At 51.4% G+C, this 27,086-nt stretch overlaps 2 protein-coding genes across 2 annotated transcripts in view; one reads left to right on the forward strand and one right to left on the reverse strand.

Moving 5' to 3' along the window:
* Positions 1 to 27,086, forward strand: part of LOC105759916 (uncharacterized) — a 649,836-nt gene that overhangs the window by 200,848 nt on the left and 421,902 nt on the right. Inside the window, 2 exon segments of the mRNA XM_072921323.1 lie at positions 8,353 to 8,785; positions 23,381 to 23,387. Coding sequence (XP_072777424.1) covers positions 8,353 to 8,785; positions 23,381 to 23,387 — 440 coding nt within the window.
* The window catches only part of LOC140681480 (uncharacterized), a 1,248,316-nt gene that overhangs the window by 56,768 nt on the left and 1,164,462 nt on the right, over positions 1 to 27,086 (reverse strand).

Below are 27,086 nucleotides of genomic sequence, written 5' to 3' on the forward strand. Positions count from 1 at the left end.
TCTGTAGTGGTTTTGGTTCATCAATTTGAGATTTCTCAGCCAATGCATTAATTAGTGTGGTGGGTTCAGTGTTGCTTAATTACCAGTGCACTCACTAGAATATACTTACTCATTTAATGCTCTGAGATACGATTAGGAGAAAGGCAAAGTAGGCTCAGAACTTTAAAAGAGAAGATTTTTTAAGAAAAGTTTATTAACGGTAACTAAAAGGAAGAGTAATAAGAATCAGAACAAAACTTTCAGAACACTTCCCCTCTCCATACAAACTGACAACATAAAGAGACCAAACGTAAAACTTTCTGTCAGCTAACAGGGAGAAAAGTTCCTTTTGTTAATGTTTGGAGACTTATCCACAATAAAGAAGTTATGTCATGGCTTTTCACTTCCACAAATAGCAGTTGCCCAGAAAAATCTGGAATTGCCAAGTCCCTCCCATTTTTTCACAGCTTTTCCCACAGCTGTGTTTATGGGCCATGTCAACTTATTGGGTATTGGTTTCAAGATGAGCTGTTTAAGAGCAAAGGTTCTCTTCACGTATTTCTGAAATCATCTTCATCTCTGGGAACAGATGTGTTCTCTCCCTGAGGCTCAGGGCCTCATCAGTCTTTCTTTTCAAACTTCTCATGGGATCACAACTATTGCAATATTTGCTTGCTTTAGCATGGAGGCCTTTGCTGAACAAGTCATCTCCCCATTCTTTTCAAAGCGTTATAGGGAAAAAGAGAATCTGATGTATCAATGAAATCCTTCTCCATAGCTTAGCAGAGGATTTCAGCCCCAAGATCAAGGGGGCATCTCCTCATCCCTCCCATGTGGGACTCAACTTCCTCTTCACTGACCTCAGTGGGTTTATGTTGCTCCTCTGTGTGCCTGCCCTGTGTCCTTTTCTCTCACTGGAGGGAGGATGGCAGCACTGGCAGAGTCAATATCTGCCCGGGGCTGCAGATGGTTCCGTGAGCCCGGCCGGGCTCGGTCCTTGCGGCCGGAGCTGTTTTCCCATGGAGGTTTCTGCAGCGGCTGCGCTGGGGCTGTGTCAGGCTGGGCCGCGCTGGGGCAGGCCAGGATCTCAGCAGCCAGGCCAGAAGGCTGAGACGGGGCTGGGCCGGCCTTGGCACCTCTTTGGGGCCAGAGGGGAGAGAGACCCAGCCAGGCTTTCTCATCTTCAACTTGGGTCTGCACAGAGGCGTCTGCAGTTTCCTTAGTGGTTTAACAGATTGTCAGCTCTCAAAGCTAATTACTGATTGGTTTTTTGTCAAAGAAGAAACTTCTAGAAGCTTCTCTCGGGACATCACTTCTGTGATGCAAAACCACCACAGCAGCACGGAGCACAGAGCTCCTTTGTCCATATGTAGTGGTCATGTGCCCGAGGCCTCAAAATGCCACCTTGGGAGATCTCTGGGCCCTCTCCAAGGTGTTTTCAAATGAAAACATTCAGCTCAGAGTCTAAGAAAATCAAAAGGGGACAGGACCAGCCTGATCTGTCTACCCTTGCTACTTTTGTCTGGGAGCAATCCGTGGATATATGGAAATTGGGAGGCCAAATTCTAGTTTTGGCCATGATCCCTATGCAAGAATGCCGGTTCTTTTCGCATAGGAGGAAAGGAACATAGCTTCTCTGTTTCAGGGGCAGACAAGTGGTGACCACTAGTGGAGAAGGCCAGGCAGAGGTGGCAGGTTTTATTCTGAGAGATACCCATACAAATAGGAAATTTTTTAGGGAGAGCACCAGTTTTGGCAATGGGCATTTGAAAAGACAGATGGGTCTTTTCCATACAGGGGAGAGCACTGAGCCCCAGTACTCCAGGAGCTGATGAGAGGCAGCATTTGGTATTCCAACATCAGCCAGACCTGTCAGGTGGCCCCTGGCAGGCCAAGCCACCCAGACCTGGTCCATGTTCCCTCGCTTCCATGGGGCCCCACAGTGTCCCAATGGTCCCTGGCTTCCAGGAGGCCCTGAGGTGTCACAATGCCCCCTTGGTGATACCAGGCCCTGAAGGGTCGGAATGGTCTCCATGGTTCCATCAGGCCCCACAGAGTCATAATGGTCTCTGGGTCCATGAAGCCCCGCGGTGTCACCATGGCCCCTTGGTTCCATGGGCTCCAGTGGTGCCACAATGATCCCCTTGGTTCCATGAGGTGCCCACAGTGTCACAGTGATCTCCATGGGAAGGAAAGAACCGAGCCCCAGTGTGGCAGGGGCAGCCACCAGAGGCCAAGGCCAGCCAGACTTGACAGTACTGGCAGATTTTGGCTGGCAGCAACCGTTGGATATAGGGAATTTTAGAGGTGGAATCCCACTTTCAGACATGGACATCTGGGGGAGAAGGACGGTCCTTTTCCTTAGGAAGAAAAGCACGGAAAACCGGTGTTTGAGGGGCAGATAAATGGCGGCCACCAGAGGCCTAAGGCAGCCACACCTCTCTGTCCTGGTAGCTTTTGTCTGAAAACAACCCTTGGATATAGGGAATCTGGGAGGTGGAATCCCAGTTTCTGCCATTTCTCCGTACATAAGGATGTTTTTTTGTATAAGAAGGAAAGCACAGAGGGCAAGTGTTTCTAAGGGAGATGAGAGGAGAGGAGAGGAGAGGAGAGGAGAGGAGAGGAGAGGAGAGGAGAGGAGAGGAGAGGAGAGGAGAGGAGAGGAGAGGAGAGGAGAGGAGAGGAGAGGAGAGGAGAGGAGAGGAGAGGAGAGGAGAGGAGAGGAGAGGAGAGGAGAGGAGAGGAGAGGAGAGGAGAGGAGAGGAGAGGAGAGGAGAGGAGAGGAGAGGAGAGGAGAGGAGAGGAGAGGAGAGGAGAGGAGAGGAGAGGAGAGGAGAGGAGAGGAGAGGAGAGGAGAGGAGAGGAGAGGAGAGGAGAGGAGAGGAGAGGAGAGGAGAGGAGAGGAGAGGAGAGGAGAGGAGAGGAGAGGAGAGGAGAGGAGAGGAGAGGAGAGGAGAGGAGAGGAGAGGAGAGGAGAGGAGAGGAGAGGAGAGGAGAGGAGAGGAGAGGAGAGGAGAGGAGAGGAGAGGAGAGGAGAGGAGAGGAGAGGAGAGGAGAGGAGAGGAGAGGAGAGGAGAGGAGAGGAGAGGAGAGGAGAGGAGAGGAGAGGAGAGGAGAGGAGAGGAGAGGAGAGGAGAGGAGAGGAGAGGAGAGGAGAGGAGAGGAGAGGAGAGGAGAGGAGAGGAGAGGAGAGGAGAGGAGAGGAGAGGAGAGGAGAGGAGAGGAGAGGAGAGGAGAGGAGAGGAGAGGAGAGGAGAGGAAAGGAAAGGAAAGGAAAGGAAAGGAAAGGAAAGGAAAGGAAAGGAAAGGAAAGGAAAGGAAAGGAAAGGAAAGGAAAGGAAAGGAAAGGAAAGGAAAGGAAAGGAAAGGAAAGGAAAGGAAAGGAAAGGAAAGGAAAGGAAAGGAAAGGAAAGGAAAGGAAAGGAAAGGAAAGGAAAGGAAAGGAAAGGAAAGGAAAGGAAAGGAAAGGAAAGGAAAGGAAAGGAAAGGAAAGGAAAGGAAAGGAAAGGAAAGGAAAGGAAAGGAAAGGAAAGGAAAGGAAAGGGAGAGGAGGAAGTGGCCCCTGTGAGGCCAAGCCAGCCAGACCTGTTTCTCCTGGAAACTCTTGTCATAGAGTAATCCTTGGATATATGGAATTTGGGATGAAGAATGTCAGTTTTGACCACAGACACCTTTAGAAAAAAGAAGGTTCTTTTCCATTAGAAGGAAAGCACTGAGCCCCAGTATTTCAAAAGCTGATGAGAAGAAGCCCCCAAGAGGCCAAAGGCAACCAGACTTGTCCGTCCTGGCAACTTTCACTTGGGAGCAATCCTTCGATGTACTGAGTTTTGGAGGTGGAATCCCAGATTTAACCATGGGTGCCTGGACAGGAAGAAGAGTTCTTTTTATTAGGAAGGAAAGCACAGAGCCCCAGTGTTTCAGAGGAACATGAGTGCCAGACCTCAGGAAGCCAAGGCCAGCCAGACTTGTGATTCCTGGCATCATTTTTCTGGGAGCTATCTTTGTATATAGGGAATTTGGGAGGGAGATCCCAAATTTTGGCCATGGGTGCCTGGTCGAGATGGATGCTTTTTAAGCAAGAAAAGCACACGGATTCAGTGTCTGAAAGGCAGATGAGAGGTGGCCCCTGGGTGGCCAAGGCAGCCAGACCTGTTTCCATTCACAGATTTCATTGGGGAACAATCTTTGCATATAAGGAAATTTGGGGAAGGAATCCCGGTTTTGGCCATAGGCCCCTGGAGAAGAAGGACAGTTCTCTCCCATAGGATGACGAAGCAAAGAGTCAATTGTGACTCTGGGGTCCCACGTAACCAAGGGGCCATGGTGACACAGCAGGGCCACATGGATCCAGTGGTCCATTGTGACACTGTGGATCCAAGGAGACCATGGAGACACCCCCAGAACCTCATGGAAGCAAGGAGTCCATGGTGACCCAGCGGGGCTGCATGGAGCCAATGGTCCATGGTGACACTGCCCATCCAAGGAGGCCATTTGGACACTGCAGAAGCTCATGGAGCGAGGTGGCCATTGTGACACTGAAGAACTTCATGCCACCAAATATCCATGGGGACACAGCAGGGCATCATGGAGCCCAGGAACCGCTGTTGGCAGTGTGGAAACTCCTGGAACCAGGGGCTGTTGTGGCACTGCAGCACCAACACAGCTGCTGCACCTTGTCCCCTGCCCTGCACAGCTCCTTGGGAGGCACGGCAGGAGCAGTACCCTGGGAGCCTCGGGAATGCCCCTCTGGGATCCATGGCACACACTCCAAGGGGCTGGAATTCCAGTTCCCAGCCAGGAAAAGATGTCCCTGCCCTTGAAGGCAAAGTCCTTATGGAAGAGCCAACAGCCAAGTGGAGCAAGATCCTACAGGGACATTTCACTGCCAGCCTTCATAACTTCACCCATGGTTGTCGTAGCTCATGGATTGGGAATTAAATCAGGGCAGGGTCTTTCGTGGGAGCTGCCCTGGGTCAATGGAGACACAGAGAGAGAAACAGAGCAGGCAAAGGAAGGCAGGAGAGAAAGGAGGTGTTTTGGTTTGGAATGACAGGTGTCTGCTAAGGAAGGCAGGAGCCTCTCCTGAAATAGAAAAATGTAGATTCTTTCTTTCTGAATTGTTATTATTTTGAAATAAAGGGGGGCTCTCGGGTAAAAATGTGGGAGCAGGAATAACAGCTCTTTATTAGGGAAGAAAATGAAAATATGAACAATGTAGTGAACCAAAACAACACTGACAGAGCCAGAATACAACCTGACACTCTGTTGGACAGGGTGTTGGCCGCAGTCCAATTGGAATGGTGGCTGCACTCCTCCTGCAGTGTCAGGTGTGATTCTGTTGGAGAAGTGATCCTGTAGAAAAGGGTGTCTTCTTCTGAAGAGGAAGAGGCAGCTGTTCCTCTGAGAAATCCAGCCCAGAAAAAGCTGTGTTGGTGGGCCAGAATCTCAAGATTAGATGCAGGTAGGAATGCTTGGCTCCTCCCTCTGGGCGGAGCATCTCACAATGGGATGTTACAGTTCTTATCAGTCATGCAGTGACATTCAATAGCCCATTATCAGCAGATGTCTCCCCTGAGGGGGGACTGATTGTGGAAGAGATAAGGAAAAACTGCCCACTTAACACAGGACAACTGCCAAACAGATGGGAAATAGAACACATCTTGCTTTTCAGTCTGGGGCAGGAGGTCACAAACAAAATCAGCTGAGAAGGCGGCACTCTGAAAAGCAAACCAGAACTGACAGAAAATGAATGGAACAGAAATCAATAATTCTGGAAGTTTTATTTACTATCAAAATAAATCACAACCACTCAGACCCACACAATCTTAATCCCACAACCTCAAATTTAGATCTCACTTCTCCCGATCTCCTTCCAACCCCATCTCACCCTAGAGGCTGTGGAATTGAGTAATTTTGGCATGGGACTGAGGTGGGAACCAGCCATTTTGAGGTGGGATTGAGCAATTTTTGGGTAAGATTGTGGGGTTTCCAGTGGGATTGAATAATTTTGAGGTGACAGAGCAATCCACCTTGGCTTTTGGAGTGCAAAGATATGGAGAATACTACCAGATATCCCCCAAGAACCCACAAATCCTCCAGAATACGTTCCCAAACCATAAATCCTACCTCAGATACCTCTTAAATGGTGGGACTTTTGACATCTCTGATCAATACTCTTTTTAGTCATTTTTCAGGTGTTTTCAAGTGATAAAGACAAATCAGAAGAAAATTAGGGTCAAACCAAAACCAGAGAGCCCTTGAGCATCCCCTGGGCACAAGACAAAACAAACTCAGCAGAAATTAAATTTAACCCTCCATAAAATGCCTTGAGGAATATTTGCTCTTCCCACAAGTCTCTTGTGATGGAAACACAAACAAATCCCAAACATTAATAAACCAGCAGCAGAAGAAATTCTGTGGCAATTCCAAATTCCATCACTTCCAGCACAGCTCTACCTCAGATGCTGGCAGGTTCCAAAAAAGAAATATGGAAATTTGGCCCAATACAGATTATTAAAAGGAAGGGAAAGCTCTGTGGAGCTGTCACAAAGGTGACGGGAACGAAGAAAATAATGATTCTCATATTTGGAAAAGCCCCCAAGCCTGCAAATTCACTAATTATTCGGGAGTTTAGCTACTTGAGCTGGGCTTCTTGTAGGACTTTAGTAGCCTTGTGTTCCTCACCTTGGGGTGACTGATCCTGGTCAGTTTCACTGGTATGATTTGCTCCCATTCCTCCAGTGACTTTAACGAACTTTTCAGGGAAGGACAGGAATATATTTTCTTTACACTGGCCACCCACAACAGCCATTTTCCTCATAAGTTCTCCCAAAAGTTGCTCAGAGGAAGCTGCATCCAAGTTTCCAAGAGTTCCTCCAGAAAGAGGCAGAACCTCCTCAGAGGAGGGACCAATGCTGTTGTCAAAGGCACTTGGGGTCAGACAACAGTAGTGCCATGAACTCACTGTGCAAAATAATGTTTCAAGCTAGTTAATAAAATTGTTACAGAGATGCCTCTGCCCCTGTTAAGGTGCAAAGGTCACCAAATTTAAGTGGATTTTATTGAACAGTAAAAGTGAGGTAAAGAGAGAGATGGAAAGAAAGAGAAAAGGGGAGAGAGCAAGGGAGTGACAGGGACAGAAATCTCCCCTGGGACAGGGCAAGTGTGACATTGTCCCCTGTGTGCGTGGCCTTCCCAGGGTGGGGGTTTTACACCGGAGCCAGTTTGGGTAAGGGGGGTAGTGTTCACCCCCCACCCCGAGCAGGGATGGCCTCACTGTTTCAGGTTACAGTGTCAGATGTAACCAAAAGTGTTTTCAGTCACCATCTCCATAAACTGTTATCAACAGGTGGGCCAGTGTTCTTTATCTCTTCCATGGCTCAGCCCTGATAACGCCCTCTAGGGGCCATCTTCTGTTAATGGGCCATTGAGTGTCACTGCAGGACTGATAAAATTACATCATCCCATTGTGGGATGCTCCGCCCAGGGGGAGGAACCAAGCATTCCTACCTGGATATAATCTCACCCTTGCAACACCACAACCACCTTGCCTACTGGATTCCCAGAGGACAAGAGCTCCATAACCACCACTGGACCTTCAGAGGAAGACCAGACCCTTCTACAGGATCACTGCTTTGACAGAATCACGTTCATCACTCCAGCCGGACTGCAGCCACCATTTCATCAGACTGCTACCACCACCCTGACCAACGGGGTGTCAGGTTATATCCTGACTCTGTGAGTTTAAGGCAGGATTTCTCTATCATTGCCTTGATATTAATTTTCTTTTTCAATTGTAATTCTGGCATAAATTCTCCCCCTGGTTTGCTTTGAAACGAGAAGAAAACTCAATGTGCTCATCCCTTTTCCTCCCAAAACAGAATTTCCCATACCCAAACCTTCACGAAATGGAGGAGGAGGCTGTGAGGAAGGAGCCCTGGGACACTGAGGAAGGTGAGGAGGAAGTCAGTGCCCCTTTCCCCCTCTCTCCTGCTCCATCTCCCGGCCCAGTCTGGCCCCCGGCTGCAGGACAGCCCCGCTGCCGACGCTGTCGTGATGGGGATGCACTGGTGGGATCTCCTTACCATTCCTTGTGGCACGGAGGCAAATCATATCCTCTCCTTGTCCTTCCTACTCCAGAGCAGGAGCTGATGATGGAGACCAGGAAGGACAAATTCCCACAGTACAACCTCATGGAAGAGGCCGTTTTGAGCAACTCCACAGTGCGGGAATCCAACAGGGAGGAAAAGCCCTGGAGATCCCACACAAGGAGGGGCTGGAAACCCAGCCCAGGGTGCTCTGAGGAGGAAAGGCCCACTCTGGGTCAGGAAGGTGGGCAGAGCTTCCGCCAGAGCTCAGAGCTGGTGGTCCCTGAGAAGCTTCAGAATGGGGAGAAGCCCCACAAGTGCTTGGAGTGTGGGAAGAGCTTCAGGCAGAGCAACAGTCTGAAACGACATCAGATGATCCACGCTGGGGAATGGCCCTACAAGTGTGGGGAGTGTGGGAAGAGCTTCGGCTGGAGCTCCCACCTCATCATCCACCAACGCATCCACACTGGGGAGAGGCCCTACGAGTGTCCTGAGTGTCAGAAGAGGTTTCACACCAGCTCCCATCTCCTTGTACATCAGCGGATTCACACGGATGAGAGGCCCTTCCGCTGCCCTGACTGCGGGAAGGGCTTCAAGCAAAACTCCACCTTTGTCACCCACCGGCGCATCCACACTGGGGAGAGGCCCTATGGGTGTCCCCAGTGTGGGAAGAGCTTCACCCAGAGCTCTCACTTGACCAAACACCAACAGAGCCACCGGTGACGGAAGCCCTGTGAGTGCCCCAACTGCAGGAGGAGCTTCATGCACCGCTCCAGCTTCACCCCCCATTGAAGAACCCACATTGGGAAGAGCCCTGGTGATCCCTGTTCCCTGTGATCCATGCTGGGAAGATACCTGTACCTTCTCCTGCCCCTGCCAATGACCTCATGTGGGATTGAAGAACATGAGGGTGTGGCCATGGCCCTGTCACTACATTCACTCCCACCTCAGGTCATTGCCAGGGGCAGGAAAGGGACTCTCTCTCTCTCTCCCTGAGAAGGTTGTCCTTTCCAGGCAGGAGGAGACATGTGGCCAGGAAGGTACAATTGATGGTGATGTAGTTTCCCTTGTAAATTATTTTTCTTATCCCTTCTGTTGTCAATATTTTTTCTATTCCTGTTTGTTCCTTATCTCGTTGCTGTTCCCAGTAAACTGTTCTTATCCCAGCCTGGGATCTTTCCATTTTTTTCCTTCAGTGGAAGGTGGGAGGGCAACGAGCACCAGCGGGGTTTGAGCAGGAGCAGGAAATTGGGCAATTCCATTCCTGAATCCCGGCCTGTGGAAACCGAGCATCCCAGCTGGTGCCAGCCATGGTGGCCATGGCAGCAGCCTTGGGAGCGGGTCCCTGGCTGGGGCTGAGGGAACCTCTTCACTCTGGTGCCCAGGGACAGGAGTGGAGGGAGCGGCTGCAGCTGTGTCGGGGCAGGCTGAGGTTGGATCTCAGGGAAAGGTTTTTGCCCAGAGGCTGCTGGGGCACTGCCCAGGCTCCCCAGGGAAGGGCCACAGCTCCAGGGCTCTCTGAGCTCCAGCAGCATTTGGACAGCGCTGCCAGGCCCAGGCTGGCAGTGTTGGGGTGTCCTGTGCAGGGCCAGCAGCTGGACTCGAGGATCCTGATGGGTCCGTCCCAGCTCAGCCACTTCTGTGGTTCTGGGATCCCATGACCCTGGGATGGGAGTGCCAATGGTTGCCATGGAAACGGGCTCTGGCTGCAGGCCTGAGCTGGTGTCCATGGCAACCACCCCTGGCATGGGGTCTCCATGGAGCTGCCCAGGGACTGACCATATGTCACAATCCGCTTGTAGCGGGGTGTCGTGATGGTTCCTTAGCCGATCCCAAAGTGCAAAAGACAAACAGCAGGGGACTATCAGTTTAATCACAACAGATGCACCTTTATTAAGGGCCAAAAAACAATAAATGCGATAGTGGGGTCAGAAAAGAAATAAAAAGGAGAGAGCGAGAAGGGAGAGAGAAGGGGGGATGGGAATAGCTGCCAACACAGGCGAGGTCCTCACTGGTCCGGACGATGGGGATCCGTCTTGTTGTGTTGGGGAGAGTCTCCAAAGTCCTACCTAACCCAGGGTTCCAGTTATAGTCCACAGAAGGAAAGGGGGGAACATGCAGAACAATGAGAGTCTATTGAAATTGCTATGGGGGGAACAGGTGTATCTACAGAAAATCATCCAGGCTGAACAAACACAATGATGAATAAGTCCATTGAACAGGTCATGTCATTTCCCCCCACCACCACTCTCTGTGGTAGGGGTCTCAGTCTCAGTCCTTGGGGAGAGGGTTCTTGATCTCTGTCTGTCACGGTGGTAACGAGGCAGATGAGGGGTCTTCAGTGAGAGACCACCAGAGTCACCCCAACAGTTCATTGGTTTAAAGGTGGAGAGTGAAGCAGGAATTGCAGAGGGCCGCTCTGTGCTGGGTCCATGCTGGGTCTTCGCCAAGTCCTTGCCAAGTTCTTGCCGGGCCTCATTCGGAACAGAACGTAACAGTACAGCGGCTGCACCTGCACTGTTGCCTTCCCCAGGCTGGAACTGCAGTGGGGGAAGGGAGTTCCTTCTCGTGGCAATAGGCAGGCAAATGAGTGAGGGTCTTCAGATTGCCTCTTACACCACAGCAACAGGGGCTGGGGATGGTTGCCATGGAAACTGACAATAGCAACAGGGGCTGGGGAAGGTTGCCATGGAAACTGACCATAGCAACAGGGGGCTGGTGATGGTTGCCATGGAAACTGACCATAGCAACAGGGGCTGGTTATGGTTGCCATGGAAACTGACCATAGCAATGGGTCCTTATGAGGTTTGCTGTGGTAATCCAGGGCATCCCTCTGGCTGCCCTGGCAGGTCTGGGACCCTGGCAGGGGTCAGGAACCCCCCTGTACAGAGCCCTAAGAGACACTGTCTGTGATCTCTGTCCATGGAAAAGAGTTTTCAATCTTACAGGATGAATTACACACTCTGAGTGTTTGATATGAGTAATAATTAGTGTGACACGGGTGCAAAAGTAGAACTTTAGGATTCTAGATAAGGGGTTCAAAGGAGGCAAGATGGAGGAAATCGTGTGTGTCCTGTCCTTTTTCATCTTCTTCATGCCTTCCATGTTTCACTGCAGTGTTGGCATTTTTCTGTTGGTTTAGACTGGGGACACATTGTTCAACAGAGGTGGTAGGTATTGGCACATTATTGTAAATATAGCACAGGTAGTTTCTGGTATATAATGTTTGTAACTTCCCACTGAGGGGCAGAGCCCTGCACGCTGTCCCGCAAGAAAGGCCTACTGCAGGTCAGACAGAACATGTTATAGATAAGCAAGAATAAACAACCTTGAAAACCAGCACAGATGAATTATGGCTTCTTCTTTGGCAGCGGGGCTCAAAGACAGCAAATTTCTGCAATTTTGAGATCATTTAAATACCACAGATTCTGACAAAAATGGCATCCCTGGCTGGGCTTGGACCACCAACCTTTCAGTTAAGAGCCGACAGTTTGCCTATTAAGGTTCAGATATTTTGACAGGCCCTCAGAGGGGTTTCATGGGGACTTTCTAAGTGTCCTCAGGCTGCCAAAGAGCCGGGATGTCACAGGCACTCACAGTGGCTCCTGTCATGGGCAGACTGGGAGCTTTAGCCTAAGTTTATTAGAGAAGCTCCTGTCAGGTCAGGAGGCACAGAAAGGACCCCCAATAGCCCCTATAGATCCCCAAATACCCCCAAGGACCACCAGCCTTTCTAAGCCTCTTTTTTGTGAGAGGAGCCTTGGAGCAGCAGGTTCCAATCCCTACCCCTGACATTTCAAGAGCTCGTACGTAAACAATTATAAAGGTGGAATTAAAACTTTATACAATTCTCCCTTAGCATTAGGAATTGTAAACCAGTGTTGGGGGTTGGGTTTTTCCTTTCTGTTTGTTCCTTATCATTGGCTGATGTTTATCGGCTGATCCCTTATTTTGGGAGGAGCTGCTGCTCTTGGAGATGGGAGTTTCCACTGCTGCTGCCAAAGCCCGGGCCAGAGCTGTTTCTTCTGTCCTGGGATGAGCCTCTGCTCGTGAGAACAGCCACTAAACCGGGACCTTATTTACACCTGCCCCACTAAAAGAGAGACCTATCCCTGTCTGCTCTGGTGTCCAGGATCCTGAGCTGGGCTCTCCCTGCCCTGCTGGAGCCCCTCACCCCGGGCCTGCCGAGACATCCTGCCAGCCCAGCTGACTGCTTTTTGCCAGTCCTGCTGGGGCACCGAGCTGACTGCTTTCTGAGAGTCCTGCTGGGGCACCGGAGCCTGCTGCCCCGGGGTTTGTGAAGCAAAGCCTCTCTCCAGCCCTTCCCCCTTCGGACAAAGCCGCCATGGCCCCGCGCTGCCGAGCCCGGCCGGAGCGCCCCCTGCAGCCGCGTGGGGGTCAGCGCACCTGCCCTGCCCCCGGGAGCCACAGCGCCCCTGCTGGCTGTGCCCGGAACTGCACCGCAGGGAAAGCGCCACGGCCCAAAGGCCGGGACTGGGCTCTGCTCTGTTTGCTGTTCGTGCCGCAGCTGCTGCTGCTTGTTTGCTTTGTTATACACACTAGGAAAGAGCTGACATTCCTATTCCCATATCTTTGCCTGCCTGAGAGCCCCTTGATTTCATGATTCTAATAATTTGGAGGGAGGGGGTTTACATTCTCCATTCCACAGGAGGCTTTTTGCTGCCTTCCCTAGCAGACACCTGTCTTGTAAACCAAGACCAGTTTTGGCACCCGATGTGCAGCCTGAGGGCATTGAGAGAAACAGGGTGAAATAAGAATAACAATTCTTGAGTAACATTATTTTTTTTGTTGCACTGGATATAGAAACCTTGTTAGGTGTCACCATGTGGTCTAGCTTACCCTGGTTTGGGTGGCACATGGTTGTGGCTACATTTTTCCCATCCTATAACTATGGCAAATCTGGCTGATAATTAATTTGTTTGATGGGTTAATATGGTGAGGAATGTATGGATTTTTAATTTCCACTGGATGGTGGGCACACAGATTCGAGGATACCACAAAACTGTATGTGTTTGGAATTACTTTAATAATGGTACCTACTGTGAGGAAATGACACCAGGGGAAGTTTTCTCCCAACTCCTCAGCCAGCTCTTTGGGTCTACAGTGGTTGGTGTTCCTGCTATGCCTGTTAAGCCTATTCTGTTTAGCAGTCAGAGGTATGGAAAGATTGACTTGGATAGCTATCGTAGCAGGGCGTCCCCAGCCTGTAATAATTAGCACTGACTCCATGATTCCAGAAGGCTGATCAATCACTTTATTACATTATCCTATACTATACTGCTAAGAAACACTCATCACTCTTGCAGACAGTCCGATACAGACAGATCAGACTGGTTAATTGAAATCCAAACACCATCACCATTGGCCAATTTAGAAATCACCCTTTGGTAAACAAATCTCCATAACACATTCCACATGTGCACAACAACAGGTGCAGCAGGTGAAGATAAGAATTGTTTCTTGTTGTTTTCTCTGAGCTTTCTCACAGCTTCTCACAGCTTCCCAGGAAAATCCTGGGAGATCTCTCTCTCTGCTCAGAGGATATGTGATTACCACAGGTCAGTTGTGACAATGTGGGTCCAAGGACACCACGGTGACACTACGGAACCTCATGGAACCAAGGGGCCATTGTGACACTGTGCTGCCTCATGGAATCAAGGAGACCAATGTGAAACTCAGAGACCCCAAGGAACCAAGGGTCCATGGTGACCTTGTGCAGCCCGCAGTGTCACAGAGGAGCCGCTGTGACACAGCGAGGGCACACGGAGCCCAGGGGCCATTGTGACACATCAGGGCTCTGTGGAACCACGAAGCCATTGTGACATTGCAAGGCCTCATGGAAGCACGGGGCCATTGTGACACTGCAGAAGCAAGGGGAACATTGTGACACTCCAGGGCCTCATGGAGCCAAGGAGACCATTGTGACACTGTGGGGTCCCATGGAACCAAGGGAAAATGGAACAGGTCTGGCTGGCTGGGCCTCCTGGGGACCACCTGACCACCTTGGCATGTTGAGGGCTGCTTCTCATCTGCCCCTGAAGCCCTGGGGCTCTGGGCTTTCCTCCCTATGGGAGAGAACTGTCCTTCTCCTCCAGGGGCCTATGGCCAAAACCAGGATTTCTTCTCCAAATTTCCTTATATAAAAGCATTGTTCCCAGATCAAATCTGCTGAGAGACAGGTCTGGCTGACTTGGCCACCTGGGGACCACCTCGCCTCTGCCTATGATACACTGGGACCATGTGCTTTTCTTTCTTAAAGGAAAAAACCCATCCATCTCAACCAGGCACCCATGGCCAAAACTGGGGTTTTGCCTTCAGAATTCCCTATATCCAAGGATAGCTCCCAGACAAAAGCTGCCAGGACTGACAAGTCTGGCTGGCCTTGGCTTCCTGAGGGCTGGCACTCATCTGCCTCTGAAACACTGGGGCTCTGTGCTTTCCTTCCTAATGAAAAGAACTCCTCTTCCTGTCCAGGCACCCACAGCCAAAACTGAGATTCCACCTCCAAAATGCCCTGTGTCCAAGGACAGCCCCTAGATGAAAAGTATCAGGAGAGACAGGTCTGGCTGGCTCGGCCTAAGGGTGGCCACCTCTCATCTTCTTCCAGAACACTTGGATTTTGTGGTTTTCATTTCTATAGGAAAAAACCTTCCATCCTGACCAGGCAACCGTGGCCAAAACTGGGATTCCACCTCCAAAACTCTGTATATCCAAGGATTGCTCCCAAGTGAAAGCTGCCAGGACAGACAGGTCTGGCTGCCCTTGGCCTCTTGGGAGTTGCCTCTCACCTGCCTCGAAACACTGGGGCTCTGTGCCTACCTTCGAATGGAAGCGAACCTTCTTTCTTCTCAAGGGGTCCATGGTCAAAATTGAAATTCCTCCTCCCAAATTCCATATGATAAAAGCTGCCAGGACAAACAGGTCTGGTTGGTTCAGCCTCTCAGGAGCCACCTCTCTCCTCTTCTCTTTTGAAACACGGGATCTGTGCTTTCCTTCCTATGGAAAAGGACCATCCTTCTTATCTACACAGAAATGGCTGAAATTGGGGTTCCACCTCTAAAATTCCCTATATCCAACGGTTGCTCCCAGACAAAATCTGCCAGTACCATCAAGCCTGGCTGGCTTTGGCCTCTGGTGGCTGCCCCTGCCACACTGGGGCTTGGTTCTTTCCTTCCCATGGAGATCACTGTGACACTGTGGGCACCTCATGGAACCAAGGGGATCATTGTGGCACCACTGGAGCCCATGGAACCAAGGGGCCATGGTGACACTGTGGGGCTTCATGGACCCAGAGACCATTATGACTCTGTGGGGTCTGATGGAACCATGGAGACCATTGGGACCCTGCAGGGCCTGGTGTCACCAAGGGGGCATTGTGACATGTCAGGGCCTTTTGGAAGCAAGGGACCATTGGGACATTGCGGGACCCCATGGAACTGAGGGAACATGGAACAGGTCTGGCTGGCTTGGCCTGCCAGGGGCCACTGACAGGTCTGGCTGATCTTGGAATGCCAAGGGCTGCCTCTCTTCACCTGCTGGAGCACTGGGGCTCTGTGCTTTCCTTGCTATGGAAAAGAACTCTCATTCTTCTCCAGGCACACATGGCCAGAATTCAGATTTCACCTCCAAATTTCCTTTTATCCAGGGATTGCTCCCATAGGAATATTGCCATGAGAAGTCTGGCTGGCAATGGTTTCATGAGGGTGACCTCTCATCTGTCCCCAGAACACTGGGGAAGGCTCCGTGCTTTCCTTCCTATGGGAAAGAACTTTCCATCTTCTCCTAGTGCCCATGGCTGAGATTGGGGTTCTGCCTCCAAAATTCCCTATATCCAAAGGCTGGTCCCAGAAAAATCTGCCATTACTGACAATTCTGGCTGGCCTTGGCCTAGTGAGGCTCTCACCTCCCTTCCAAACACTGGGGCTCTGGGCTTTCCTTCCTATGGAAAAGAACTGTCCTTCTTGTCCAGGTGCCTATGGCCAGAATTGGGGTTCCATCTCCAACACTGCCTGTTGTGACAGACTGGAGGAGATTGTTGGCTGGAAACATTTTGTGTGTTGGGAAGGAAGGGGCAGGTCCAGCCTTGCCCTGCCCTGTAACCCCAGCACTGCCCTGCCCTGGAAGCCCAATCCCCCCAGAGCCTCTATCCCAGCCCAGCAGTGTCTGCCAGTCCCTGGCACAGCACAGGCAATGCTCCACAGCCACCTCTGGAGCTCCCAGAGACCCAGCTCCAGTGACACCAGCCCTGAGCAAGGGGCCCAGGGCAGGTGTCCATGGCAAACAACCATCACAGCAGCTCCAGGCCTTGGTTGTCACGGCACCAAACCAAGGAACACGTCCCTGTGGCTGTTGCTGTGGAACCTGGTGACACCAATGAGTGTCACTGCAATTGTACCTGGAACAGCCCTGGCACTGCTTTGTCCTGAGGGCTGCCATGGCAGCTGAATGCAGCAACAGCTCTGCAGGCCATGGAACCTGGCTGCAGAAATGACTCCTTGGGGTGGTTTCCAAGGAAACCTGAACTGATGAGCGTTGCCATGGCACCCAAACCCATCAGTCTGGTCAGTGCAGTGTCCATGGACACAGCCCCTTGCAATGGCCCAGTGCGGGTTGGGATGATGATCCACCCTCACAGCTGTAGTGGTCTTGGAGGCACCTTTGGCTTGGCACAGACCCGAGGAGAGTGTCTGTTTTCAATGGGGAAACTCAGGAGTTTAGTTAACTTCAAAAATAAAAGAAGGAGAAACCCTCCTTGGCCGTGCACAGCCAGTTCTTTGAGCAAAGCAGGTCCCAGGTGAGTGAAGAGAGACAGGATGGGGTTCGGGAATGGGGAGCAAGGTTGTCCACACTGGGTCAGATCTCAAGGCACAGCATCTCTGACCAGGCCAGACCTCCTTAGGAGTGTCCCTGGGTCAGTATCAGTCACTGAATGCTACAATCACATATTGTGTAATAAGAACAGTGTTGCAGCATATTTGAGAGAAAGAGGGCATGAACTGTGAAAGTTGAGCTACTCCAGGCTAGGCCTCAGATTGAGGCCTGGTGTGGCCTTCAAAGCCTCCGACGCAGTTAGAAATTCAGGTCTTGTGGCGCAGATAGAAAATAGTCTTAAGGTATTGTGGGGACCACCGGGTGTGAACTAGTATAGGTTTTATGGTGTAAAGTGTAGACCGTTTTAAGGAAAAGGTAAACAATGTTAGCCTACCAATCAGAGTGTCTTTGTTTCTGTAAACTATGTAGAAGCTTATATAAACTACCGCCTGATTTTGAATAAACGGAGAACGTTGCATTAATCATATTGATTGGATGTGCGTTTGTCTTGTCCAGTTTCCCGTTTTCCTGAGGTTCCCTGGCTTTAAGTGGCGCCCGGACCAGGGACTCAGGAGGCTCCGAAAAGGCTCCCAAACTACTTTTAGAGTAACGGGGAGCCGAGTTTGAGTCGCGCGACGAAAATTCAGGTCCAAATCGCCTCATGGTGACGGGACCGGGATCCCAAATTCACTTTTTGTGAACGGGGATCAAGTGGGACGGAGCAGAAGTCTCCAAACTCCGAATTGGGCCGTTCCCAACGGGAGGAAAAAGACTCTTCGCATTGTTGTTTGTTTGCGAGAGTCCGTTGGAGCAGTGGGAAGACCTCGGCGTTCACAAGAGACCCGAACGGCGGGTGTGGACGTGGCCGAGGCTGGGAAGCTGGAGCGGGAGTTCTGCCTTGCCGAAGAAAAGCGAGCGGAGACACCCGCAGAGGTTGGAGGTAAGCCGCGAAGGGAAAGAAAGGGGACGTATCAAGAACGTCTGAGGAAGAGCACCGCGGTTTCTTTCACATATCCTCTCTGAGAGAGGGAAAAAGATAAAAAGAGTCCGATCTTATGCAAGCAATTGACTCGGGGGGCAGAAAAGACAAGAAAACACTATTAGAGCTTGGAGGTGTTTGGAAGAAAGTTTTGCATACCTTACAGAGCAGGGCCGCGGACAAAAAGCAGCGGAAGCTGCAGTTCAAGCATTTGAGCAGTCCACATCAGAACAGACAGAAGTTCGGAAGCCATCTCGGGTTGAAAAATTTTTTAATGTTTGTAATATGCGGCCAGTGCGAGGGCAGAAAGCCCCAGTCAGCCCCTCTGTCAGGGATTTTGTTGCTCGTTTGGAGGGAAATGCAGAGCCGGCCGGCGCGGGGCCGGCCGGCGCGAGACGGAGCGGGGATGCGGCCACGCCCGGAGCGGAAGTGTGCTCGCGAGCAGCGGATGTTAACAGCTCGGCGGTTCCGCGAAATGCGGCAGACCAGGAAGTGGCCCTCCCGGGTCCCTCGGGAGGCGGGGAGACACCTGAGGAGGCAGGCGGAGTTGGTGACGAAACAGGGCTGAGTCAGAAGGAGGAACTCAGGGGCGGAGATCAAGGCGGAGACCAGGGCGGAGACGGGAGCGAGGCGGCGCTGGCCCCTCGCCCCCCCGCAGCGGCAGGGGCGGCGGCTGCCACCGGTGCGTGCAAACGCAGAGGAGCGGCTCGCCGGCACCTGCCAGCAGCGGCGGCAGCGGCAAGCAGCCTGGCGCGGTTTGGAGGGGCTGGGCACCCCAATGCTAGCGGAATGGCAGAAGCAGCCACCCAAACAACACCAGAGCAGAGCCCTGAAAATGCCAGTTCCCACTCCACCACGGGAGCTCTACGCTGCCCCCTCCCACCGAGTTCAGATTCTGACAACTCAGAGCCAGACCTTCCTGTTGTCAATTGTAGCAGGAACAAGCAATCACAAGAAAAAGTTACAGAAAGCCCATTCCTTGTCCCTTGTGGAACGGGTTGGCAGAACTAAGGCAACGGGCTGTGGCGGAGAGCAGCAGGGTGCGGCGGTGAGCACCGGCCAGCCACCTGGGCGGACCGCAGGAGCGGCAGCGCGAAGTGGCAGTGCGGAGCGGCGGGCGCGGGGCCAGGCAGAGCGGGGCCAGGCAGAGCAGGGCCGGCCAGCACCGAGCCTGAGGCGGCCCCGGGGCGGAGCGGACTTCAGCGGAGAGACAGAAGGCTCCTTGTTGCTGAGCAACAGCGCGAGGAGGGAGATGGGCGTTCCCGGGGGCTTGGCCGCGCTGGAGTCGGAGCAGGTGGGGCGCGGCCGCATCAGGGGCGTCTCCTCTCTCATCCCCACAGTGACGCAGCAAGGACGGGAGCGAGACGGCGCCGCCCCCTCATCTCCCCGCAGCACCCCGCAATGGCGGCAGAGACGCTGCACAGCCTGGTTGCCACGGCAATAACAACACCGAGAGCAGCAATGCCACAGATGGCGAGATGGAAACACTACAGCAAAAATTTCAACAGCATTTTTCCAATTCCTTGCAAAAGTCAGAAGACGGAATGAAAAAGTATAGCAGTACCGAGTGTTTTCCAGGATACCAATAAGGATGGACATTATGCAAATCAATGTTATTTCAAATACAATATAGATGAAAATCACTGTAAAAGACAGAAATGTTGATAATGATTTAATTGCCAAAAATGTCTCTGAAAACAAAGATTTGAGAAAAGTCAGTCAGATGGAATGTTGGCATTGAGTTCACAATTTCTGGTTTTGAGTTTTTATAGATAATAAGATAAATGATGATTGTCAAGTTTTTGTAGGTAATAAGATAAGTAGTGATTGTTACTAATGTTATATGAATGCTTTGAAAAGATTGTCTTAAACTATTTTAAACATTTCTTGTTGATAAGTTGATCATATAATGTAAGTTGTCTGATTTTTGAGATAAGAATTATTATTAAGATGTTAAGGTATTGAGGTGTTGTTTTAATATTTACAGTCAGTTTTCATATGTTTTATTGTCTTTTTAGGTGATTGATTACAATATGTGTTTTTTCAGGATCCTGTGTTTTTGACTTTTTAATTACTCATGTGATTTTTTTTTTGTTCAATCTTCTATGCAGCTGCAATTTATCTTCTTTTACAAATTTATAGTCCAAGTTTTGGTTCAAGATTTCAGACTTCAAATTTTTAGATTTCTAAAGAAAAAGTTTGTTGTATTTAGAGAATTTTTGTCTTGAAACAAATTTTAGACAGGTTCAATTATTTGATGGTTTGATAAATTTTTAATAATAAGTTTTTTTACTTATAACTGTTATTTCTAAGACTTTTGTTTTAAACATATCCTCCAATTAGAGTTTGAGCTCTGGCCAAGCTCTGCCTCTACGTGGATGGTGTCATTGACCCAGGTGTTTCCTGCATCAAAAAGTATTCAAGTCCTTTTGGCTTGACAATTTGACCATATAGGACAGCTGAGCCTCAAAGGGAGTTTTGGAGAGACATGATCCGGACATGTTTTATCCAAATCTCTGTTGTTTTAAGGTTTTTCAGCTGCTGCAGACTCTGGGACGACAATTTGATAGTGTAGCACTTGGTAACTGTGATTTTATATGTAATATTAATTGTGTATTATCTAATTGATTTTTATTTGTTGTTTGTTTCTTTACTATGTGCATTGTTTTGTTCTTAATGTTTTTCATATTTATAACAAAGATGTTGATATTTCCATTTCTTCATGCAAGTTTTAGGGAACAGAATTGAGAGAGGACCCTCCAGTCCCTGTGGGGGTGTTGGGTTTGTTTGTGTTTTAACAGGTGCAGAATCTAGATGGATTTCAGTGAAGAATGTGGAACTTATCAATTGCAAGAGGGCACTGATCTCTCCACAAGTGGATCAGAGGATGCACAGCAAAAGTGGATTGTGCAAAGATTTGTGTTTCACCCACAGAAGATCGTGGGCTTTGAGTTTTTTTTTTATAAGTGTGTTTTTAATGATGTTATAGAATTTTTTTTTGCTAAGTTTTTAATAAGTTTTAGTAATGCCTGTGATTTTTCTGTTCATCTTGCCATTGTCTTTCAATGGCAAAAGAAAAAGAGGGAGCTCCCAACGGGGATCAGCAGAAATTCTACTTGAGTGAGTGTTTTTACCCATCCAACCAAGAAGTCGTGTGATGGACAGGACAGATGCTCTCGCTGCATTGATACGAAAAGGCAGACACAGAATTTTAAAAATAGATGAAAAAGATATCAACCCGCAGTTATAACAACGTGAACAACAACAGTTTGCCTGGAACATCCCGTGATGAATCCTGTTCCGATGAAAATTAATTTTGTAGAGTTCAGAGAAAATAAGTTGAAATATCATAAGTGTGAAGTTAGATTTATCAGAAGTTAGTTTATTAGAAGTTATAGTTTATGTTTAGAATTAAGATTGTTTCTTTCATGTTAGACAGGGCATTCAAGAACCTGAGAAGAATGTGGTGGGCCTCAATGTTTTTATTTCGTACTTGTTTAATTTTGGAGTCTCGTTGGGTCCCATGGCAGAGTTCAAGACTTGGACCTGAGCTCAAATAAGTTTAAATAGCACTCTGGGAGCGCAAGCTGTTGCATTTGTGCAAAACCTTAAATTTACTGATGGTAGTTTTCAAGAATTTGGTCTTTTGGGTTCTGTCCCAGGAAATTACTGTTTGATATTTGGATCTTATGCTACCAAACCAACTCAAGAAAATGGAAAATTGACAGATGACAACACTTGATTGTCTCCCAGATCACCATTGTATTACAACTATTTAGAATATTGTAACAATTCGACTCCAAGAGGTAGTGCAGGAAAAACTGCCCCCAGGAACCTTCCTCATTTGTGGGGACCGAGCCTGGTCAGCAGTCCCTCAGAATGCTAGGGGAGGCCCATGTTATATCGGTAGGTTGATGCTTTTTGCTCCCACCATACATCAGGTTCTCGAATTGCCTCAGAAGACTCAACGAGCCAAACGCAGTGTTCTCCAAATGGACACTTCATTTGATAACTGGCTCAATTCTTCAGGTTTTTCTGGCTGGGTCAAAGACAGTGTGTGCAAAAATTAGTTCATTGAGCCTTCACTCCAGCCTGAGTAGCTCAAAAGAAAAAGAGGGAATTGTTACAGCATTTTTGAGAGAAAGAGGGCATGAATTGTGAAAGTTGAGCTACTCCAGGCTAGGCCTCAGATTGAGGCCTGGTGGGGCCCTCAAAGCCTCTGACGCAGTTAGAAATTCAGGGTTGTGGCGCAGGTAGAAAATGTCTTAAAGTACTGTGGGGACCACTGAGTTGTCTGGGTGTGAATTAGTATAGGTTTTATGGTGTACAGTGCAGGCCGTTTTAAGGAAAAGGTAAACAATGTTAGCCTACCAATTAGAGTGTCTTTGTTTCTGTAAACTATGTGGAAGCTTATATAAACTACCACCTTATCTTGAATAAACGGAAAACGCTTGATGAACCACATTGGTTTGAACCTGCGTTTGTCTTGTCCAGCTTTCCGTTTTTCTGAGATTCCCTGGCTTTATACGCCCTTCTCCTTTTGGGGTGGGTTTCTCTTTCTCCCACAGGGGGGCGAAAGATCCCACATTTTGTCTCCCGCTGCAGGGAGTGTGTAAGGGCAGGCTACCTAGCTTTCCGATAGAGGTATTTTTTTTTCTTTTGTTATTTTACCAGCTGTGAGGTTCACGACACACTTTAACATCGACATAATGGGTGCAAAATTGTCTGTGTCGCACGAGAGAATTTGCGTTCAAATCCTAGGAATTTTAGTTGGGGGAGGAGAGAGATGTAAAAAGTCAGACGTTAAGCGTTTTGCCCAGTGGCTTTGGCAGTCCTTCCAGGACATCTCGCAGGAAAATTTGTACCAAATTCAATTCTGGGACCGAGTTGAAAAAGAAATTGCTCAAAAGGATGACCAGTCCCTCTCAATTTTCATCCATCTGGCAATCCAATTGAGAAATATTGTCAAAAATAACTGCGAAGGGAAGCCAGAGCCACCCCAGGGCGAATGCTGCCCCCCAAGCCCCCCAAATCCCCCAAACTCCCTCTCCTATCCCTCTCTCCCTAGCCCGGGGATTCTCAGACAGGCATCCCGGCAAAACCAGCCGCAGGCAGATTCTGGCCTCTCTGTCAACCCCCAGGTTCCATCACAGGACAATGCTGGCATCGCCCTGCACCCTTCCCCTCCCCAAAGTGGCTCTCTTTGTACAGTCCTGCCCCATAGTAGTAAAGTTGTGAGTTTTAAAACCCCAGATCCCTCTCCACAACCTTTCCCTGACCTTTCCCAAAATAATCCCCTTCCCTGCCCCAGGGCACAAGATGGAGGGGACCGCATGGCATGCCCATCCCCCTCCCTCCATGCTTTGTCTCCCAACGACCCCTTTCGCCCTACAGCCAACCCCTCCCACTCCCGAGACTTCTCCACCCACTCCTCCCCTCCACCCCCTTCTGGCACCTCCCCTAATGAATCATTCAGCAGTCCTCCCTCCGACCCCGCCCCTAGGGGTGAGGTAACACCAGCCACACCCCCTAGCCCTGGTCCTGCCTCCGCCCTCCGTTCCCACGACCCGCCCTCTGGTTCCCACGCCTTGGTTCCCAAGGGGAGGAGGGAAGCGGGAGGAAGGGGGGGGAGGGGGGAAGCTGCGACCTGCCGCAACCCCGGCTTGCCTTTTCTGCTGCACCGGTCACCTACATGCCGCGGCAGAGGGGCAGACCCCTGGCACAGTGGGCCCCTATCCCACAGGCTGTGATTAGGGATGTTTGCAAAGCCCAAAAGGAGTTTGGCCAGGAAAGTGAATACTTTAGGGGGCTGTTAAAAGTCACACTTTCCTCCAACGAGTACGTCCCTGCTGACATGCGCGCTCTGTTTTTGTGCTTGCTTACTCAAGCTGAGTTTTTGGTATGGGAATCCATATGGAGGCGGGAGGTACGAGATGCATTACCCCAGCTTTGGGCAAAAGCCGAGACCTCCTCTGACACCGATGGAGGCATGTTAACCATTGATCATCTGTGTGGGATGGGGGAGTGGGACGTGGCAACAACACAGGCGGAAAAGATTCCAAGAGGGGCACTGGCAGCAACTGCCAAGGCGGCAGAAAAAGCATTTTTTAAGTTAAGACCCAGTGGTCCTGTTGTTAACTGTTTTTCTCTCAAGCAGGAGACACAGGAATCTTTCGTTAGTTTCATAGACAGGTTGTACAGGGCAGCTGAAGCACAGGTTCCAGAGGAGGGATTGAGGCAAGGCATGGTGAAGCAAAGCGCCCGGCAGAACGCCAATGAGGCCTGCAGACAGGCAATGCTGAGCCTGCCCCTCGACCCAGAGCCTACGCTCCAGGCAGAGTGTGCAAGGGCCCTTTGTGACACGGTGCAGCATGGTCACCGTGGTATGGAACGGGACAGGGTATCCAAGGGCGCTTTGTGACATGGTGCAGCATGGTCACCGTGGCATGGAACGGGACAGGGTATCCAAGGGCCCTTTGTGACATGCTGTGGCATAGGTGTTGGCAGTGACAAGGCCACTCCACAGTGCTCTGTGCACGCGACAAGACAGGATGGAGAGAGCGGTGCTGTGAGGAGCCCTCGCACAGCCACTCGTTCCTTGCTGACCCAGAGCTTTCCCGAGGTATTACTCCTGCAGGTGACCTCATGGCCAGACCAGAACACTTGGTGACCTCTGGCCTTCCCGAGGCATCTCTTCTGCAGCTGCCCTCGAGGTCAGACCGTGGCATTTGCTTTGCACTGTCCTTGACAGGAGTCTCCTGTCCTTGTGGCTGGAGCCCCCAAGACCAGAGTGCAGGACTCGCTGTCCTGTAGCCTTGCCCAGACTTCACTCTTGCAGGTGCCCTCAAGGCATGACTGCAGCACTTGCTGACTCGGACCTTTTCCTTTTCACCTTCTGCAAGTAGCCATGAATCCAGGCAGTGACGCAGAGCACTGACCTGCGAGTATGCCCAAACTCGCCTGGGGGAAGGAGGAGAAAGAAGGCCCTGGAGCTGCCCCAGCACAGCAGCCTGAAGAGGTGGAGCAGTTCCAGCTACCACAGAAGGGTGAGTGGCAGAGCTGGGCCACAGGGCTGGTGCCTGCAGCCAGCTTGGCCCCATCCCATCCCATCCCATCCCATCCCATCCCATCCCATCCCATCCCATCCCATCCCATCCCATCCCATCCCATCCCATCCCATCCCATCCCATCCCATCCCATCCCATCCCATCCCCTGGGGCCATGCCCATGGACAGGATGGAATAGGGGCCGGGCAGACACCCCACAGCCGTGCTCCATGCCCTGGGGCGGCGCGGGGCTGTCCCTGCCTGGGCAGCGCAGGGCTGGGCTGTGTTCTCCGGCCTCTCCCGCAGCCCCTCAGCTCGGGCTGCGCTCGCTCTTTGCCAGGTGCAGCCGTGCAGCGCACACGAGAGCAGGAACGCACCCGTGGCCGCTTCCGCAGAACAGCGCAGGTACCTGCAGCCATCCCCACCTGGGCTGGGCCTGCTGGCACTGCTCAGCCCAGCACTGTGCTCGGAGCACTCCATGCAACATCCCGGGCTTCTTGCCCTTCTGCTACAGATGGTTTGCAAATTCATGAAGAGGATTCGGGAGGAAGAGAGCAGCGTCGTGGGCACTGTGGTCAGAGCGTACTCTCCCATCTTCAAAAGCAAGACCAGTGCTGCCCTGCTGGATATGCTTGTGGAGGAGGGTCCTTCCAGCCCAAAGCAAGTGAGCAGCCTGTGGCCAGGGTTTGATCCTCCCAGCAATTGCGTGGCCTCCCAAGCCACACCTGCTGTTCCCTGGAAGCCTTTGAGGCCATGGCAGTGTGGTGGCAAGGGAAGCACTTCTCTGGGGCAGCTGGGCACATTCCTTCCTCTGGCAGCTTTCCAAGTCTCCCCTGCCTTCTCCAGGTGCCCGCCATGGTGAGGTACATCCTCGTGGCCAATGAGTTTCCTGAGTACAATCTGTACAGGCCCCTCCTGGATCTGACAGAGGCACAGCCCTGTGACGTGGTGATGGCTCTCCTGCGTGTGGCCCCAGTGTGTGACAGGTACGGGGCCCACGTGTCCACAAGGCTCAGCAGCCCTTCACCCTGTACAGCCTGTCCCAGGTGTCTGACAAACAGAGAATTCCAGGGCCCTCTGGCTGCTCCCTTTGCCAGCCCTGGCCCCTGCCAGCCCCCCAGCGTGCTGCCATGCTTCCCCCCTGCCCCTCAGGGGCCAGTCCCCACAGGGCTGGGCTGCCTGCGTGCTCCCAGTGAGGGGCAGTGGGCAGAGGCAGGGCTGGCAGAGCAGCTCAGCTCCCCGCTGCCGCCCAGGCCACGCTGCTGTGTCCCAGACTCCTCTGAGACAGAGCTCTGACCCCACAGAGCTGCTTTGGCCATGTGGAAGAGCATCATGTGCTCGCCCAGGACTGCAGAGCCGGCCATGCTCGAACTCCTTGATGTGCCGGGGAGCTGGCCAGAGCACAGCACGTGCACCTCCGATGGGGACCACACGGCTGTCCTTGCCCTGGCTGTGAGTTTCTGCCTTTGCTGGCCCCAAGGCCACCCCTCCAGCACCTCTCCATCCTCCCTCCCCCACGGCGTCTCCCAGCCTCAGGTGCTGGGCTGAAACCTGGCCTCGGGACAGCTTCAGGGCCACCAGGCCCGGTGCTCCCCCTGCGTCTCTCCGGGCCTCTCCCTCCCGTGCTCGGGCCCTGCCACACGGACACCTCGGCACTGAGCGCTGTCTCGGGCTGCTCTGTCCTTTGCAGGCAACTGAGGTGATGTGGAAGATCCTCCAGTTGCCCTGTGTCCCACAGATGATGACCGTGTATTTCCCCCACCTGTTTGTCCATCTGCTCTTCCAAGTGCTCTTCAGCACTCTGGATATGCCAGAGGAGGTCGATACCTTCTGGAAGGGATGTCAGCAGCAATACGACCTTACCACCAGCCCCAGCAGGTGCTCCATCCCAGTCCTCCTGTCCTTGCCACATCCCTGGGCAGGAGCCAGTGCTCCCAGTGTGACCTGGGCTTTGCTCTGCACACAGGTTTGCAGTGCGGACCCTGAAGTCCCTGCTCTGTCAAATGCAGCACGAGGATGTGGTGGTGGCAATGGAACACAAGTATGGCTGGGACACGCTGCTGTGTGCTGACACCCACCACTGTGCTGTGGGTCTGCTGGGCAGGTGAGACCCCCTTCATACTGCTGCATCTGACATTTGTGCTCTGTGCCTGGGGTGCCCCA

This window comes from Taeniopygia guttata, chromosome 36, assembly GCF_048771995.1.
Source record: "Taeniopygia guttata chromosome 36, bTaeGut7.mat, whole genome shotgun sequence".
Classification (NCBI taxonomy): Eukaryota; Metazoa; Chordata; class Aves; order Passeriformes; family Estrildidae; genus Taeniopygia; species Taeniopygia guttata.